Genomic DNA, 18828 nt, shown 5'->3' with positions numbered 1-18828 from the left:
TAACAAATTATGCTGCTGTTATACGTCTTTAGCGGCATCAAATGCCTTTCTAAATATAGTTTGGAGAGTTTCTAGAGATTCTAGCCCCACCGATATTCTAACCAAATTTTTGACTACACCATACTTAGCAACTTCATCGAGCTCTGCATAGTGTGCAAGGATTGCGTAAGGACAAACTAAAGTAAAATTTGTCCCCAAGGATGGCCCTTTATTCAAGGATAGATTGTCATAGAACACCTTAGCTTGGTCCTCCCGTTTGAAGACGATTGAAATCAATCCACCATATCCACCATTGTTACATTTGACACTATCGTAATTAAGTTTGGACTCGGGACTCGTTAAGCTTGGGTAATATATTTTCTCTAATAATTGTCCCTCCTCTTCTAATAATACAGTAGATACCAGATCCTCTGCAATTTTATTAATCTTCTGTGCTCTGTCGATGAAATCTCTCGAGTTTCTTTCTAGGTATACAGAGTCTTCGCACCATAGTAGGTCCTCATTCCTCTTTGGATCATTTAAGAAATCGATGGCAAAATCATGTAGTTTACTAGCTGGGTTCACCACTAGGGATCCAGCAATGACATTTGAGTCTCCGCTAAATATTTTGGTCAATGAGCTGCAGACAATATCACAATAGGATAGAATATCAATATTAACAAAACCGCTGACAGTCTCGTCTACTACAATGAAGAACCCATATTGCTGTGATAATTGCTTCAGTTTACTCATATCACACATCTTCAACAATGGGTTAGATGGAGCTTCTAGAAATACTGCCAATATTTGCTCACCAGATTCAAGAATTCCAATCAAATCTTTCATTGCAGACTCATCCCCTAAACCCAAAAAATACGTATGATTAAACTTCTTAAGGATTGACAATGTATCCGTATATGGGAAACCGAACATAACAGTTTTTAAATAGGGTTCACCATAACCGATAATATCATCAGATTTATCAACACCATTATGCTTAATGTTAGACACCCTAATATGATCGTAATTCAGTAAGAGCCTATGAGCAGTAAAGATCGAAGCCATACCACTGGGAAATAAAAACACATTGGTTGCTACATCCTGGTTGTGATCTGTCTCGACTACCTTGTGTGCAATTCTATTTCTCAGTATATCCTTCGCTCTATTAATGAAAGAGGAGTCAAGGTTTCTACCAAACCGTGTTTCAATGAAGGTTTTGTTATCCTTTGTAGCTTCATCAATGTGGATTGCATTAGGGTATAACCTCTCAGTAACGTAGTCAGCCAGTCTACTAGATACAATCTCACCGCTATGTTGCCAGTATTGCTTTGCTAATGGGAATAACTCAGATTTGAAGAAGAGAGCTGCGATCTTGCAATCAAATATCCCGGTGTGATCTGTATCATCCTGGGGCATCGCTAACTGTAAAATTCTGATCTTACCTATGTCGGCATCCTTGTCTAGCTGTTTGCTCTTGACAGTAATGTATTCTCTACATCTCTTGGCAACCAAGTAAGATGGGAAGCACAAACAGGACTCTCCAGCCCTAGCATATTGTTCACTGATCAAGTTACAAAGTCTCTTCACAGACGCATGGATGAAGAACCTTGGATATCCCGTCGTTAGGCTGTCAAGTACTCGCGCGTCACCTTCTTCATAACCAACCACATCTGCCCATAAAGGTAGACACACAGACACTGCATGCTCAGTGTTTTTCGGTATAGACTCACCCAATATCTCTGAAATCATTGATTTTATCCTTAGACCCACCACTGCTAAACTCAGTTTATTCGTTTATCCCAATTTACCACCGACAAGAACTACTTTTCTTATATAACTGAAAGGATGACTCAACCCCAGTGCGAACAAGTGCCAATTGGTTGCCTACTATGACAGAGGACTGATCTGTACAACTAAATCTCTTAAATACTCAAAATATATACAAGAGACTCACAAACACGCACAATATCCCTCATGACTACACGATAAAGACAGCAACACAGTTCTAGCACTGTCATTCACACAACTTTGCATGATGCACTGGGTAATACACACTTAAACTGGACAAGAAACCACTCTCAGTCATATTTCGATACAAGAACCAAGGAGACAACCTCCACAAGTTACTCAATCGTTGAAGTCAAAGGCCTTAAAGGATCATATGATAAACTCTTTTAGTTTTTAAATAATTTAGTTCGCTGAGTAAACCAGTCCTTCAGTAGTTTATCACCTCCCACTCAACGCATCTTGCACTTATAAGCAACCGAGTGTCGAGGTTTGTTGGGTATTTAACGAGGCCATTGGTCCATCATGTGCTATACAATTGTTTCTCACAGCAATTCGATAAGAGTTCTCGATGGCGTATATACTGAGTGCCGTGGTGCTATGTGTGTCGCTTGCGCTGTGGTTTTATAACCTGCAGACGTCTGGTTTCGATGGAGATGCCGCTGCTATGAGGAACAAAGTCGAGGAAGTATTCCTCGAGAGCTGGAGAGATTATAGTCAGTATGGTTGGGGTTACGATGTTTACAGCCCGACCTCTCATCACAGACATAATATGCTTGGGGAGGAGCGCCCTATGGGTTGGATCATAGTCGATTCCCTGGACACTTTGATGGTTATGTACAACTCGAGCGCCAATTACAAGGATGAGTTTAGAGAGCACATCAATGCAGCTACAGAATGGATTGATCGCGAATTAAACTTTGATTATGACAATTCGGTGAGCTTGTTTGAGACTACTATTAGATTGTTGGGTGGGCTCCTCTCCGCATATCACTTGTCTACCGAGTTAGATCTGCCACAACGTTACTCAAATATATACCTAGATAAGGCCCAAGACTTAGGTCGTCGTTTGGCTGTTGCATTGGAAGTGAATAAAGATGGGGTCCCCTTTCAGACCGTTAATTTGAAGCACGGCATTACTGCGATGGATGGTGGCGGGTATACTACCACACCAACTGCTGAATTCACCACTCTACAGATGGAGTTCAAGTATTTAGCTTATTTGACAGACAATTCAACTCTGTGGCAACTATCTGAGAAACTATATGCTCCATTATACCTCAACAATAACTTGATGAATCAATTCAACGGCTTGGTACCAATCTTAACAAATTCCCAAAACGGTAGGTTCAGTACTGCTACAATAAGACTCGGGTCCATGGGAGACTCGTTCTACGAGTACTTGTTAAAGCAATATCAGCTCACCGGTGAAGAAATATATCGTCAATTGTACTTGGTGTCACTTGATGGGATCGCGAAGCATTTACTTGGCCGCACAACTCCAAGCAACCTTCTGTTCATTGGTGAAAGGGAGCAGGGTCTAAATGGACCTTTTTCCACAAAAATGGATCATCTAGTATGTTTCATTGGTGGTGTGTTAGGTATGGGCGCTACGAATGGATTACATTTAGAGCAAGCAAGAAAAGCTTCATTCTGGAATTCTGAAAGAGAGAGTGAGTGGCTACTTGCTAAGGAGTTAACGAAGACTTGTTACGAGATGTACCATCAAGTCCCTACGGGACTCGCACCAGAGATTGTGGTTTTCAATGATGGCAAAGCTAGGCCAGGTCATGATTGGTGGAAGAGTAAAAAAGGTGATTTCTGGATCAAACCCAATGATGCCCACAACCGTCAAAGACCTGAGGCTGTAGAGTCTATTATGTTCCTATATCAACTCAGTGGTAATGAAATGTATAGGGAATGGGGTTATGAGATATTCCAAAACTTCATACAAAACACTTGTGTTGATTGTGACGATCCTAAGAGCCGTAAGTATGTTAACTTAGGCGATGTTACGAAGCCCGGTTCACTTGGTGATAACATGGAAACATTCTGGTTATCAGAGACTTTGAAGTACATGTATTACTTGTTTAATGACAACGTAGATTTGACTTCGATGGTATTCACAACAGAGGCACACATTTTCCCAAGACTCTCGCATGCTACATTGCTCAAGAAGGGCTTCGAGACCAATTGGCACAAATCAAAGAAATAAATATGATTACACTATATATATGTAAGCAGCACGCTGAAGCAATAGTTGCCATCAATTGGCCATTTATAGAGCGAAGAATAGTCACTAATTTCTGGGCATACATTGCCTCTTCAACAGGCTTATTGCTATAGTGTTTTTAAAAAAATTTTCAACTGTCGCACGATACTTTCATTGCAAGAGACGATTTTCCCGATGCGATGAGATTCTAGCGATGAGATGAACTCAGTGAAACTCAGCTAACTTCAAGCCAATAACTCAAATGCTGGAACCCAGTTATAGCTATTGAGTTTCTTTGTGCCTATGTTTGGAGGCTAGTAGTAAATAATCTTACTGATAAACATTATACTCTCTTACTCTATTATTGAAGTTGTATTTTGTGGTTCAAGATAGGGATTTCAGCAGACAAATATCAAATATATACTCAGAAAAGAGTAGGCCGTTATGGATCCCAATACTTTATTGCAGTGTTTTGCAGGTACTTTAAATCAGGATGCTGGAATTAGACATGCTGCAGAAGAGCAATTGAAAGAAGCGAGCAAAGTTCAAGGGTTTTTAGGAGCTTCTTTGGAGATTATAGCCTCTAGCGAAGTTCCAGACAACATTAAGTTATCCGCCTCATTATACTTCAAGAATAAGATTACTTATGGTTGGAGTTCTAATAATTACTCCGGTAAGAATGAACTTCTAATGTTTGAGGTTGATAACGATGAGAAACCAGTCATCATGGATATGCTGATTCAAACATTGATTGCTTGTGCAAAACAGTCCAGCAACTGTGTAAGGATATTGAAGCCTGCTCTTACAGTTATAATATCAGCAGAATACCCTGCTAAGAAATGGGAGTCGTTACTTCCAAAATCTCTGGAACTATTGTCATCAGATGATATTAACGTTACTCATATAGGCCTCATCTGTCTTTCTGAACTCTTCAGAACTTATAGATGGAAAGAAAATGACTCTAGGCAAGATCTAGAAATGTTGATTTTACAATACTTCCCAGAATTGTTGAAATATGGTAAGGATGTTTTATTTAATGAAGGCAAAAACATGGAAAATCCAAAAATAGGTGAAATGCTGAAACTTATCCTAAAGACTTACAAGTTTGTTATTTATCATGATCTGCCGTTCGTTTTGCAACGTCCGGAATCTTTTATCCCTTGGGCTGAGTTTCTGGTTCAAATTGTACAACAGCCTCTTCCTGAATCCATAAAAAATATGGATCCTGACTTAAGAAGGACTAATTCTTGGGTCAAATGTAAGAAATGGGCTTATGCTAATCTTTACAGGTTGTTTCAAAGATATGCATCGACATCCCTGACAAAGAAATTCGAATATAATGACTTCAAGAAAATTTATCAGGAAGACTTCTTACCTCATTTCCTGCAATTATTATTTCAACAAATTGAGCAATGGAATAACAGGCAAACTTGGTTAAGTGATGAAGCCCTGTACTATATTTTGAACTTTATTGAACAATGTGTAATACAGAAGTCTACATGGGATCTGGTCGGTGGCTACTATGAAAATATTTTGCAGCATATTATCTATCCATTACTACGTCCCAATGAGGAGACCCTTGAAATATTTGAAACTGATCCTCAAGAATATATACACCGGAATATGGAACTATGGGATGAAAACTATACCCCAGATTTAGCGGCATTGTCATTACTAACATCCGCTGTGCACAAGAGAGGAAAATCCACTAGAGGCATTACTTTAGAGTTTGTTACTGGTAATTTAAATAGAAATGTGGGAGATTTTAATAATATCACTCTTGAAAATGCTGTCGAGGTTGAATCGAGTTTGAGAATTATTTCTTCGATAATTGATATTTTGACCAGCAAAAACTCACCTTATGCAGGTCAACTGGAACCTTTTTTAAAAAATATGGTTTTGCCTTTTTTTAAATCTCCATATGGGTTTTTGAGAAGCAGAGTTTGTGAAATTTGTTCAAAACTAGGTTATATTGATCTACAGGACCCTGAACTTAACGCAATTATTTTTGAAGGTGTTATGACTTGTTTCAATGAGGAAAGAGACTGTGTCCCTGTTAATTTAATGGCAGCATTAGCTCTACAGGCATTCATTCAAAATCCTTTCTTCCAGGAACATTTGTCGCAGTCCGTCGTTCCTACTATGCAGAAACTACTGATGCTTTCAAATGAATTCGAAATGGACACCTTATCCGGTGTCATGCAAGAATTTGTGGAGCAGTTCGCTGAACAATTACAACCATTTGGTGTTGAATTGATGAAATCTCTCGTACAACAGTTTTTGAAACTTGCTATTGATCTCCACGAGGTTTCAAATATTGATCCGAATAGCTTTCTCAAGGCTGATGATGTGCCAGATGAAACTGACAAACAAATGGCTGCAATTGGTGTGTTATCAACAACTATATCTATTTTATTGTCTTTTGAGAATTCGGTTGATATTGTTAAGAACTTGGAACAATCTTTCTATCCAGCAGCTGAATTTATTTTGAATAATGACATGGAGGACTTCTACCATGAAATATGTGAGTTTTTTGAGAATTCGACATTTTTGATGAGAACTATAAGTCCAATAGCATGGAAGGTACTGGAATTGATTGGCGAATGTAACAGGCGTGAGGAGAGCACTGTGTCAGTCTATCTAGAAGATTTCATGTTGGTTTTGAATAACTTCCTAATTTATGGTAAGGATGAATTAAGAAAGAATGAGTTTTACTGTAAAATACTTTTTGAGGTGTATGAAAAGGCAGCCAATAGAGAAGATGCTGATCTAGATGAGCTTCAAATTATTTTTGAGCTCTCTCAGAAGTTGACACTATCCCTAGAACAAAAATTACCAGACCCTATAAGAGTTAAATTTCTAAATGATGCAATCAGTGCAATCATAAGTGAAAAGGATTCACTAAAAAAGAGTATTGTTTTTGGTGTGACTTCATTTAATGTCATAATTTCGAATATGATTGTGACTCCAGTTATTGTGTTAAATGCTTTGGCCTCACAAAATTGTATAGAATTGTTTTTTGAAGTTTGGGTGTCACACTATATTCCTAACTATATTAGAACATACGACATAAAACTATCTGTTCTGGCACTGATGAGCATTCTTTGTTCTGTCTCCGAAGAGGAGATTTTAAAATTCAACTTAGGTAACTTACTTTTCCAAGTATATCCATTAGTTCTAAAGATGATGGCAAGGTATCCAGCTGCTCTAAAGTTGCTGGAGGAAAAGAGAAAAGAGTTTTCATCTTTAGATTTTAATGATAACGAGGCTTGGGATGACCATTTCGATTTCAACGAAGGAGGTGATGAGGACAATAACGAAGCAAATATTGAAGACGTCATTGAAATGCTTCGTGGTGACCACAATGACTTGAAATTTGTTGATGGTCTAGCTGATGGGGAAGATTTTGATGATTTAGAAGAAGACCCACTTGCTGGCTCAATCCTAGATGACATTAATATTTATGAATTGGTGAAGAGCTCGACTTCAGGTTTAGAGCAGAGCAATCCAGCTAAGTTCTCTACAATCATGAATTCACTTTCAGATGAGGACAAGAGCATGCATACACAGATAATGAACATTTAATTTAGTAGATAAGAGGTTCCAATGGAACTTTACATACTTTTCAATAATCTTAAGCATTTTTCTACTGTATTAAGGCAGATGACTATCGACATAAACAAGAAGATAACCACATCAAGTATTCACAATTATGGCACATTAATGTGTTCATCGTGAGGACACATGTATGAAATCGATATTGTTAAGTAATCAGTGGGTTTTATCGTTTCTGTTTCACTTTGCTTTGTCGCTATGATCAAAATAGCTGGAAACGAGTAAAAAAATTTTGCGATGAGCATCGCAATTCTTTCCAAATTCATGGAAAATTCCATAGTAAGTAAGAATCTGGATGAACCATGGTCATGCTGGTACATACTGAAAATACATATTGCAGTAAGAATAGTGTTTATTCATATATTGTTTATAATTGCGGGGTCAGGAATGTAGGTGTACTGTTGTATAGTTAAATACCGAAGTCTGAGAATTTATCTGTACTGGACTTCACAGAAGGTAAAGTGAGTGTGAACATATTCTATTTATTAGCAATGTCTGAAGAAAAGATCTATATTTCTTACAACAATATCCACAAGCTTTGCCAAAAAATCGCTAAGCAAATTTTGGAAAGAGAAGAAAGGCCTGATGTTATTATTGCTATCACGGGTGGTGGTATGATACCTGCTAGAATTATTAGATCATTCTTGAAAGTTCAAGGTCAAAAGAATATACCTATTCAAGCCATTGGTTTATCTCTCTACGAAGATCTTGGATTGGGTAACACCGCTGATGTAATCGGTAAGGAAGTGATTAGAACTCAATGGTTGGATTTTGGTGCTCTAGACCAGCACTTCGACTCTTTGATAGGTAAAAAAGTCCTAATTGTTGATGAAGTTGATGACACAAGGACCACTTTACACTATGCTGTGACTGAATTGCAGAAAGAAGTTGAGGAACAACAAAAAAGATTAAATAGATTGAATGAAGATACAATCTTTTCTATATTTGTCCTTCATAACAAGGATAAGAAGAAAAGAGCGCAGCTTCCTGCAGAAATGATGGACTCAGGTAGATATTTGGCTGCATTAACAGTTCCAGACAAATGGTTATGTTATCCATGGGAAGCGCAGGACATTGAAGAACACACCATACTTGCTAAACAACAAGGCAATGACTGAGTTGTTTCTTTCAAAGTTCCGACATATTTGTTATTAAATGATATAAGAATATCTTAGAGTAATGACTCCAACTAATATTTGTTATTAAGTGACTCGAGTTTTTATGTGCAAAGTGAGCTACATAAATGTAATATTCTATCGTAATCTCTCTTGTAGATCAACCATTTGTTTAACTTGTTCATGTAGCATATCTTTCAGATCAAGGACGTCATTTTGTAGTTCTTCTACTCTTTCAGTTTTTTCACCAAGTATTTGAAGAGACGTATCTAACTTCTCTTGTAAATCACGAACTTGTTTTTCCAACTCTTCCTTTTCTAATTTAATAGAAGAAAGTCCATTATTCTTATCTATCAGCTTCAAAATCTCGTCGTTTGCTAGCTGTTTTTCCTTCTGTAACCGCTCGATTTTTTCTCTGTGAGATTGAATTTCCGTTTCTAGTCTGCCAATCTCATGCCCTAGTTTTGTAACAAGCTGTGCATTGCTTTGCATTTGGGTAGAGTTCCGGGTGCTATGTCTTCTCATCGATACGCCTCTGCTATTGCGTTGATCTAGTTCATCAGCGTCCTCAGGAAACGACGTTTCCTCAATTGCATCCAAATTCTTTTCAAAGGAGATATCCCTGTCTATGGGATCTAATTCATGGTTATTAGTAAAATCGGAAGCTGTCAAATCTCCAATGTTACTACTCTGTCCCATCAGAGTGTCTAGAGCTCCATTGCTCTCTGTTATTTTAAGAGAATTCAATCCTGATCCAAAGTCATTCCAAGATTCACTCACCTCTTCATTTATCGATCTTGAGGAGTTATTTAACCTAGATTCAGATGATTTCCTATATTGACTTCTCTGAGTATTATATTTACTCTCCAATAAATTGTAATCGTCTTTTAAGTTTTGTAGGTCCCGCTCCAAGGTAGCTACTTTAGATTCTAGCGTGATACAGGTTTTTTTTAAGGTGATGTTTTCACTGCTTTCTTGATCTTGTTGTTTCTCCAAAGTTAACAAGCGTTGGGTCTTCGTTTCTAGTTGTGTCAGTAAGTTAGCTCGATGGTCTTTTTCCTTTTCAATGGTATCTTCTAGAGTTGATATTTTTGAATTTAATACAGATTCAATGCTTGACCAATTCGCTTTACTCGACTCGAATTGTTCTTTGATAAGCTGATATTTTGACTGGCTATCTTCATTTTCATTAGTAATTACGTTACAGTTTTCCAATTCGATACGGAGTTGTTCGATCTGACTTTCCAAAGCCGTAATATTTTCTCTATTTGCTTTATTAATATTCTCTTTTTCGATCTTAAATGTATCTTTCCCTTTCAATATTTCATCCTCAAGCTTTTCAATCTTTGCATAAAGATCCTGAATGGTCTTCTCCTTATCAATTATTGATTGTCTCAATTGTTTATTGCTTGACTCCAAAACTTGTACATCGTGCGAATTTTTAGTACTTTCCTCAAGCATTTTTTCTGATAGGCTGTATTTTTGTTGAAGGTTACTTATTTCTTGGTTACTCTCATTCAGTTTCTTAGACAAGTTGTCATTGTTTTTATTTAGTTTCTCATTATCTGCTGTGAGCTTTGATAGCAATTTTTCATTCGCAGTATCCTGCTTACGCCTATCTTCTAATTTCTTTGTAAGCTGTGCAATCTCTTCATCTTTCCCTTTAATCAGTTTGAAGACACTAGAGTCACCAGTTGTCGTTGTACTCGCATTTTTCTGTTTAGTCTTATACTCTATAAAATGAGGTTCCAATGCTTTTATGAGGTCATCTCGACTTATTGAGCTGATATCTTCGGGGATCCATGTATTCAGCTCAATTTCGTGATCTTCAACTAGGGACTCTTTGCTGCTGGGATTGGTATGTAGTCCTGAATCTTCCGCATTTCCGCCTGGTACTATTTTCTTGGGTTTCCTTCTTTTCTGTGCAGCTAAATTGAGTCTCTCCTCTAGTGTCAGCCTTTTGGATTCATTCATTATTGTGATGTACCTTTGAATTATTTCTGTGATAGTCCATAGAGTGTATTGATACCTTGATATATGCACGAATTAGGTGGGTAAACAGTATTCTAAGATTCAACTATCAAGCAGTCAATTAGGCTAACAACCTGACCGTACCAGTATAAGTATGATGCAAGTCATTTAGCTTCAGAAATCCTATCACAAATGTATGGGAGATCGTGATTCCTTTTCATGATTCACGTCTTTTCCAACTCGCTGCCTGGAAGACTTCACGAGCAGATAAAAATATGCACGTTGTATAAAATGATGTGGTTTTCCATGGCCATAGCCCACCGTCCACATCCACATAATAAATGCCGGTATTTCGAATATCTCGATATCGCTGGGGTCTTTATTTATTAAATCAAAAGCCCCTAGGGTGTTTGAAAAAGTACTACGATACAAGATCTATTAACTTGTAACTGTTAGTGTCTGTATTTTCTAACAACATGCCCTTCATCAATAGCCTAAAGAGGCTTTGAGAGTTCTTGAATTGATCTTTGTCTAGAGTCTTGCCTTGTACTAAAGTTGAGATCAATTGAAGCATTTCTTCCGCAGAAGTATTTTCTGGTGCATTTGGTTCTAGGTACCTAGTTACAAATTCTTTTAGTTCTTTATGTAAACTTTCATGTTGAGTTTTCAAACTCGAAAGTGAATAGTCTTTTGATACCAATTCCTCTCGTGGTTTAGGAGGGTTCTTTCGAAACTCTGCTATAGTGTCTTGCATCGCAGCGTTCAACTGTCTCAATGAATTCAAATAGGTTTCCTCAACATGCACGATCTCTTTCTCTACTTCAAGCCAGGGACCCATAGACTCTGTTTTTTCTCGCAAGCGCGCAGAAACCAGATTAAGCCCGATCGGGTCTTGTCTCTCCGGTAGATACATAGGCTTCTCCATGAACTTCTGCCACACGTCTTTATTAATTGCAGACCGTCTGCCTTGAACTGACCCTGCCCCATTCAGTCTTTCTGCCTTAGACTCGATGAGATCGCGTAGCGCGTCATGAGACTCCTTCAGAAAATACCGTTTGTTTTCTATCTCGCGCTCAAGTACTGCAGTATATTCATCAATAATCTCACTTTTGTTAGTCATATTGGCCCTTAATATTCTTTCAATAGCAAAAAAGTTTTGCGATTCAAAGGCTAGGCTCACCAACTAGCAACAAGCTTATTCGATGATTCCATTCATTTCTTAGAAGAAACCGCGTTTTTAAAAGTTCTCGTCTTCAATTTTCTGGTTTGGCCGGGTTTTGTCTGTTTCCCCTTAGTTTGATGAAATTTTGAAAGGAATCCTCGATGATCAACACTTAAAATGACTATTAGCAACAGGTAGTCATATATAGGAGCTTGAGGAACTTGTACATGTATAACGTATTTCTCATAGTTGAGTGCAAACAATCCTCAAATCTTAAGGAAATTTCCGAGTATGTCTAACTTAAATCCTGGTGAGCTTGGCGATTTGACGGACGCTTCAAAGAAAGAGATTGCTGCTTATCTTGATGCTGAGAATTCTAAGCAGAAAGTTAGGACATCGATTAACCAATTCACAGATATTTGTTTCAAGAAATGTATCTCCAGAGTCGATAACGGAAATCTGAGCTCTCAGGAGGAAGAATGTTTGGCCTCTTGCGTCAACAGATTTCTGGATACTAATATAAGAGTGGTCAGAGGATTGCAAAACTCTCAATGAAGTTCAGAAAATATGTGGAAATGAAAAATTGCATCTATGAAATTTATATATATGTATATGTATATGTCCTGTAATTAGTATTTAATCTATGGAAATTCAGTTTAGGACAATTTGATGGCCATGTTACCTTTGCCATATCTTTGTATCAAGTTAATATTATTAATACCAATTCATATACCATTACATGGCTGATTCGAAATTGGCATAAATCTTACACTGCAAATAGTTCTGTGTAATCTATACCTTTTACTGACTTCAAATGTTTTATCTCATATGAAAAGTTACAGCCTCTATCTTTTAACATTTTGATGGTATGTTGCAATTGTTTCCTAATTTTGTCACTCATACTTTCTTCGTTCTTCAATTTCCCATAGATTAATAAGATGATCCCAAGAATATCGTACTTATGTTCAAGAACTCGGGTCGTATTACAATACCCTATTATGGCTTCAACTAATTCAATAGTTTCAAAGATAAGTTTATCGAATGCTGTGAAAAATGGATCTTTTATTAGATATTGCCCTATATCATAAATTACTCTTTGGATGTAGATAGTGCTCTTCTCACCAAGTGTACGGATCATTTCTATCATAAAATGTATTAAAAAGGAGGTCAATTGATCATATTTGCAACCACATCTAGGCAAACAATTTTGTAAAATTACTTCGCTAATAAATTTAAGTATATGCAACCGTAGTTGATATTCATCTTCAATATATTGTGCTTTGTACAATGAATATATCGCTGGAAAAACTTGCCTCCAAATTAATAACGTATTTTGTGAATCATACGATGGGGGTAAATAAAAACAAAAATTGATTAGAATTCTTTCGTACTCCTGAAACAGGCCTGTGTCCTTAAACTTTAGCCACTTGTTGCTATACTGATCTATAAATACCTTCTCAAGCATAACATGCAACAACTTCACACCAGGAAGTCTAAGGTTTTGTAAATCAGATGTAGCATCCAGTAAATTCAAAATAAAAGGACTTATCCACCAAAGATTTGTTGATATCTTATCTATAGGTAAGTGACTGAGGATGGTTAGACAAAGAGGTATACTTCGAATTCCACCGTTTTTCTTCCATATCTCATAGACTTCATCATCTCCAAAGGAAAAGCCTAGTTTTGGATTCAATCCTTTAGATTGCTTATCTATGACAGCATTTTTTTTGTTTATTAATAAAGGTTGGATTTTTGTTATCAGGAAACTGGTAATCTCCAGTATTTTATCTCTAGATGCTCTAGAGAAATAACGACTAATAACTAGATTAGACTTCTCTGCTAATAGGTAGTCTTCATCATTTACACTATAACAGCGGAAACTGAGATTTAATATAATATTCCGCCAATCGAGAGCATCATTGTGTATGAGATCATCATCTGTATCGAGCACCTCATCGCATGCTAGATTTATTATATCTTTGTCATCTATAACTCCATCGGCCACAATTATCAGATTCCCACACTTCATCTACAACATTAATTCAAAAAGGATTTTCTTTGGTACAGCTCATAGTTTATTTCTATGTCTTTTCTCTACTGCAAGTTGTTGCTAATATAAAGAACATTGATATTATACTTTATGTTTTGTAATTGAATTTCTGCTTTGGTGAACATCACTCCACACAAAACTTTGCTTCACTACTAAATTTATAACTTCAATACAAGGGACTACATACCACTACAAAGATAAAATAGCGTCATAAAACAAACAGATATGAAAATTAAATATACCTTTCTATCATTATATCTATACCTATACATCATATAATCATTCATTAAAAAAAGTATATTTTCTAAGTTTTGCATAAATTAAAGTAGTGTACACAATAAATAAATAATCTATACGATACATTGATGCCCTTTAGTTTCAGAAAGCATCTTCAGAGATATCCTCGTGGAACAGACGCCCTTCCAGAGTAGGCTTAACAATGCCTGCCCTGATGACGAAATCTCCGAAATATTCGCCTTCATTTCTCTCAGCTGCATATCTCTTAAATAGTGGTTTGATCACGTCAACAATTTCTTCATCATTCAAATTGGCCCTGTACAGCTTGTTAACTCTTTGACCGTAATAACCACCACCTAGGTACAAGTTATACGTATGTGGGGCTTTACCCACAAGTGCAAGCTCTGCTAACCAAGGACGAGAACAACCATTTGGACAACCAGTCATACGCATGATAATACTATCGTGACGCAGACCATATTCTTCTAAGGTATCCTCCAATTGAGTAATTACGTCTGGTAAATATCTTTCTGACTCAGCAAATGCTAGACCACATGTTGGTAAACCGACACAAGCGGATGAAGATAGACGTAAACCTGAGAAATCAGCATTGTCTAAGGTATATTTGGCCAAAATCTCCTTTACAGCATCCAAATGTTCATCAGTGATGTCTGAGACAACTAAATGTTGGTTACCAGTAAGCCTGAAATGACCCGTATTGTTCTTTTCCATATACTGCGCTAATACTCGCAAACCAGTCTTTTGAGGTAGATCAGGAGTATCAATAACCCTACCATTTTCAATATAGGCAGTAAAATGGTTTAATCCATTTTCATCCTTAACCCATCCAAAATAATCAATGTTAGATGTGATTTCATAAGATCTTTCCGGTTCGAATTTCTTACCCCAAATTTCTTCAGCCTTTTCTTTGTAGCCTTGAACACCAAGTCTATCAACAGTGTACTTGACACGGGCTTGTTTACGATCTTCCCTGTTACCATAGTCTCTTTGGATAATCAGCAAAGCTTCAAGGGCTGGTAAAACATCTTCATTCTTGACATAACCAAATGAGGATGCTACTCTAGGATAAGTCTTCTTATTACCATGAGTTGTACCCATACCACCACCAACGTAAATGTTATAACCTTCAATAGAGTTCTTTTCTTTATCGACAATAGCAATCAAACCAATATCAGAAGAAAAGACATCAACGTCATTGTATGGAGGCACTGTTAAATTGAATTTGAACTTTCTTGGCATGTAAGTTGGTCCATATATTGGCTCAATATCAACTAAAGCATTTCCACTAACCAAGGTCTTCTTCTTTCTTGGTCCTTCTTTTCTATTGTTAAATCTTTCATTCCAATCATCTTCATAATCTTGCTCTTCTGGACCGTCCAACCAAATCTCATGATAAGCAGTTGTCTTTGGCAAGAAGTGTTCGGAAATTTCAGCGGCCATAGTAGAGATTTGCTTGTGAATTTTTGCCTGAGCTGGAAGGGCAGTTACCATGACATTTCTGTTGACATCACCTGCGGCAGCCAAGGTGTCAATCAGAACTGCATTCATACCTCTCAGTGTATGCTTCAGGTTCTTCTTTAAAACACCGTGAATTTGGAACGTGGCTCTCGTAGTTAGTTTTAGTGTCCCATTACCACTGTCTTCAGACAACTTGTCCAATCCTAACCACTGGTGTGGGGTACATTTACCACCAGGAAGTCTAGCTCTGGCCATGAAATAGTAGTAAGGCTCCAACCCCTCACTTTTACGTACCTCTCTAATATCACGATCATCTTGTGTATAAATACCGTGGAACTTCATCAGTTGCTCATTAGAATATTGAACTGTACCAGTAGATTCATCCTTTAGATCTGAAGCAATAGTACCTCTCAAGAAGTCAGAATTCAACTTAATATCTTCGTTTGTTATTGGCTTTGGCTCATCCTCTACCTCAACATTAGCCACACCAAGAGCTTCCCATAATTTCGGTTCCCATTCAGAATATCCAGTTTGATAACCATCATCACCTTGATCATCACCTAATCCTAGCGGGGCAAGAATTTTTGCGCCCAAAAATTCCAGTCTTCTGTAAAGATCCTGTGCAGGCTTGTTATAATATTTCTTATCTTCCTTTCTTGGCCAATATTGAGAATCACCAAGACCAAAGACAGAGACATTCAAGTTAGAGAGATCCAAATCAGTGGAACCCTTCAATGCATCCCAGAAGGACTTACCATCTTGTGGAAATTCACCTTGACCACCAGTCGAAGTGATGAACACGACATTTTCCTCACCTGGTAACTCATCCAGTATTAAATCATCCATGGATAGCACAGTGGATTTTAAACCTCTGGCAGATGCACGACCATGCAATCTCTTAGCAAGGTTAGAGGCGTTACCACCATCAGAGGCAAAGTAGATGTGAAGAGGAGGCCCTGACAAACCGTTTAGTAAGCTTTCAAGAGCAGCCTCAGCCCTCTTATTTTGCTTCTGGGTAACAACATCTGATGCTGACTGAGCTAATGTTCTAGCGAGAGCTGGATTTCTCTTGGTCAATAGTGTAAGTTTATTTTCTCTTTCCAAGAAGGCCTCTAATTGCTTTCTTATAACAGATGAATCCAGCTGGAATGCAGATTGTTCATCAGCTTCTTCTTTTGAAGGATCATATCTATACAGTGGCCAGTAACCGGACTCAACACCGCTTTTAGTTTCCTTCAATACATCCAAAGGTGTATCTTTTTCAGATTTGTAAGGCAAGTAAGCCAAAACAATAGAAGGCCCGTTAAATTTATTGGCTTCAATGAATGCCGTTAAAAGTTGTGTGTAAGAAGAGTAGACGGCAACAGATGCAACATAAACATTATGAAAATTCATGGCATATAAACCAACATCTTTTTTCCTTTGAGTAGACGCTTTCCTTTGTTCATATGGCTCAGAATCAATGATTAACATGTTAATATTATCTGAGGAGGTTAGAACTTGGTGTACACCAGAATTACCCAAATCATAAGACCAAGCATCTGAACCAATTAGCCAAGATGATTTGAATTGGAAGTATTTTTCGTCGTTTTCTGCAACTTCTAGAAGCTTGATAGCTGTTTGTGAGTGTGCATCAGTCTTTAAATATTCAAAGATGTCTGAACCAATTTTATTGGCTTCTTCAAGTAAATTTTGATCTAACGACGAAGACTTAAAGCTCACCCACTTGGACAATTTCTTCACAAACTCATCTGATTCCTGTGAATGAAATAATTGAGGATCCAATGACTTTCTTGCTAATTCAACTAGCTTGTTTTGAATCTCCTTCTCTTGTAGATAGCGCCCATAACCGAACTCAGGACTTAGGGTATTAATAGTAGAGTTACTGTATTCGTTAATTATTGAGAGGTTGTTACCAAGTAGTTGCTTTAAAACCTTAATATAGGCATCTTCTAATTTCAAAATATTTTTAATTGAGTTGGAATAGTCTTCCGTCACATCCTTGCTAATATCGACCACCTCACCTACAAATAGATTCTTGACTGGTTTAGCAGATTCTAGGTTGGAAATTATCTTTGCTGAAACAGAATTGAAGTCATCAACCTTATTACCAATCTTAGTTAGCAACAACTGTTGGATATTGTTTTGCACCAAAACTTCAAAATCAGCAAAGAAGTCTAATAAGAATGGCTCAAAGCCATCTTCATATTCTTGATTTTCAGACGCAGTTGAAGAACCTTGGAGTAGATTAATCCTGGTGATGCTACTTGGAACATTTGCCAATATTTCTGGTAGTAAATTTTTCTTGTATTCTGTTATATTGAAAATAGCAACATCCTCTGGAACGGACTTCACAAGTTCATTGTAATATTGAGACAAGTTAATAATTAGATTTTTTGGTGAAGCAGCTCCTGATGTGAAGATGTTATTTGCTGTTTGAGTGCCGTTGATCCTGTTGAAATTGATGAAGTGGATACCATTTTGCTCTAAATTAATAGATTCTAAGCCAATATGAATGGGTAAATGTAGATCACTGACGGCTGGAATGATGGAATAATCCTCCAGGTTAAGATCAACAATTATTGTGATAACAGAACCTTCTGTAATGTTAGATGTAGAATCCTTCTTACCTATAGAATACAGGTGAGGCAATGATTCCAAAAGTGTGACTTGATCTAGTAGTACTACACCTCCTTTGTTGTTATCAATTACACGGGACAATGGATCTGTAGAGGCCAATAGTTTAATATAATCGGTTTCCCCTTTGAAAACGTAAGAAACTAGGCTTTCATCTCTTGGCGTGTTATCCTTCTGAGCACCAACATAGTACAATGGGCGACCTGTATCCAAACCGGCAGTTCCTGCAGTCATGGTGAATAACAAAAAATGCAAAAAAAATAAGAGCTATTAATAATCAAACAAAATTCAAGGCCAATTCACAATGCCTGTTTGATCTAATTTTAGGACTTATTATTTTAGCTCAGTTGAAAGGCTAAGAAACTTTGAAGTAAGTACAAGGTCAGCTACTAGAAGAGACTTGACTTGGCAGAATACTACTTTCTCTAACAACCGTTGGTTTATATATCAATGGAAAAAAGTCATCTTCTTTCTAAATTCCAATGACCATCATTTTTTTTTTTGTGATGAATTTGACAGCCATACTATCATGGTACTTCCATACACAGCTGAAATTCAATCCACAAATATAATTTCTGTTATGTTC

At 37.2% G+C, this 18828-nt stretch overlaps 9 protein-coding genes across 9 annotated transcripts; 4 read left to right on the top strand and 5 right to left on the bottom strand.

Moving 5' to 3' along the window:
- Positions 1–18: 18 nt before the first annotated feature.
- On the bottom strand, positions 19–1728 carry STR2 (cystathionine gamma-synthase; the record flags this gene model as incomplete). Its single annotated transcript, XM_449369.1, has 1 exon — positions 19–1728. The coding sequence occupies one exon, from the start codon at positions 1726–1728 to the stop codon at positions 19–21; it is 1710 nt and encodes a 569-aa protein (XP_449369.1).
- A 607-nt stretch (positions 1729–2335) lies between these two features.
- MNS1 (mannosyl-oligosaccharide 1,2-alpha-mannosidase) lies at positions 2336–3979 on the top strand (the record flags this gene model as incomplete). The annotated part of the gene is made up of 1 exon (XM_449368.1): positions 2336–3979. One exon carries the CDS (start codon positions 2336–2338, stop codon positions 3977–3979), a length of 1644 nt encoding a protein of 547 aa, XP_449368.1.
- A 441-nt stretch (positions 3980–4420) lies between these two features.
- Positions 4421–7561, top strand: NMD5 (Nmd5p; the record flags this gene model as incomplete). Its single annotated transcript, XM_449367.1, has 1 exon — positions 4421–7561. The coding sequence occupies one exon, from the start codon at positions 4421–4423 to the stop codon at positions 7559–7561; it is 3141 nt and encodes a 1046-aa protein (XP_449367.1).
- A 521-nt stretch (positions 7562–8082) lies between these two features.
- XPT1 (xanthine phosphoribosyltransferase) lies at positions 8083–8709 on the top strand (the record flags this gene model as incomplete). The annotated part of the gene is made up of 1 exon (XM_449366.1): positions 8083–8709. One exon carries the CDS (start codon positions 8083–8085, stop codon positions 8707–8709), a length of 627 nt encoding a protein of 208 aa, XP_449366.1.
- Positions 8710–8844: 135 nt separating this feature from the next.
- On the bottom strand, positions 8845–10680 carry SGM1 (Sgm1p; the record flags this gene model as incomplete). Its single annotated transcript, XM_449365.1, has 1 exon — positions 8845–10680. The coding sequence occupies one exon, from the start codon at positions 10678–10680 to the stop codon at positions 8845–8847; it is 1836 nt and encodes a 611-aa protein (XP_449365.1).
- Positions 10681–11098: 418 nt separating this feature from the next.
- On the bottom strand, positions 11099–11797 carry MCM22 (Mcm22p; the record flags this gene model as incomplete). The annotated part of the gene is made up of 1 exon (XM_449364.1): positions 11099–11797. The coding sequence occupies one exon, from the start codon at positions 11795–11797 to the stop codon at positions 11099–11101; it is 699 nt and encodes a 232-aa protein (XP_449364.1).
- A 333-nt stretch (positions 11798–12130) lies between these two features.
- On the top strand, positions 12131–12394 carry TIM8 (protein transporter TIM8; the record flags this gene model as incomplete). Its single annotated transcript, XM_449363.1, has 1 exon — positions 12131–12394. One exon carries the CDS (start codon positions 12131–12133, stop codon positions 12392–12394), a length of 264 nt encoding a protein of 87 aa, XP_449363.1.
- Positions 12395–12605: 211 nt separating this feature from the next.
- TTI2 (Tti2p) lies at positions 12606–13868 on the bottom strand (the record flags this gene model as incomplete). Its single annotated transcript, XM_449362.1, has 1 exon — positions 12606–13868. The coding sequence occupies one exon, from the start codon at positions 13866–13868 to the stop codon at positions 12606–12608; it is 1263 nt and encodes a 420-aa protein (XP_449362.1).
- Positions 13869–14267: 399 nt separating this feature from the next.
- On the bottom strand, positions 14268–18476 carry MET5 (sulfite reductase (NADPH) subunit beta; the record flags this gene model as incomplete). The annotated part of the gene is made up of 1 exon (XM_449361.1): positions 14268–18476. One exon carries the CDS (start codon positions 18474–18476, stop codon positions 14268–14270), a length of 4209 nt encoding a protein of 1402 aa, XP_449361.1.
- Positions 18477–18828: the final 352 nt, after the last annotated feature.

This window comes from Nakaseomyces glabratus, chromosome M (assembly GCF_010111755.1).
Source record: "Nakaseomyces glabratus chromosome M, complete sequence".
NCBI classification, from domain to species: domain Eukaryota; kingdom Fungi; phylum Ascomycota; class Saccharomycetes; order Saccharomycetales; family Saccharomycetaceae; genus Nakaseomyces; species Nakaseomyces glabratus.
Note: the sequence above shows the minus strand (reverse complement) of the source record. Positions and strands in the feature narration are given on the sequence as shown.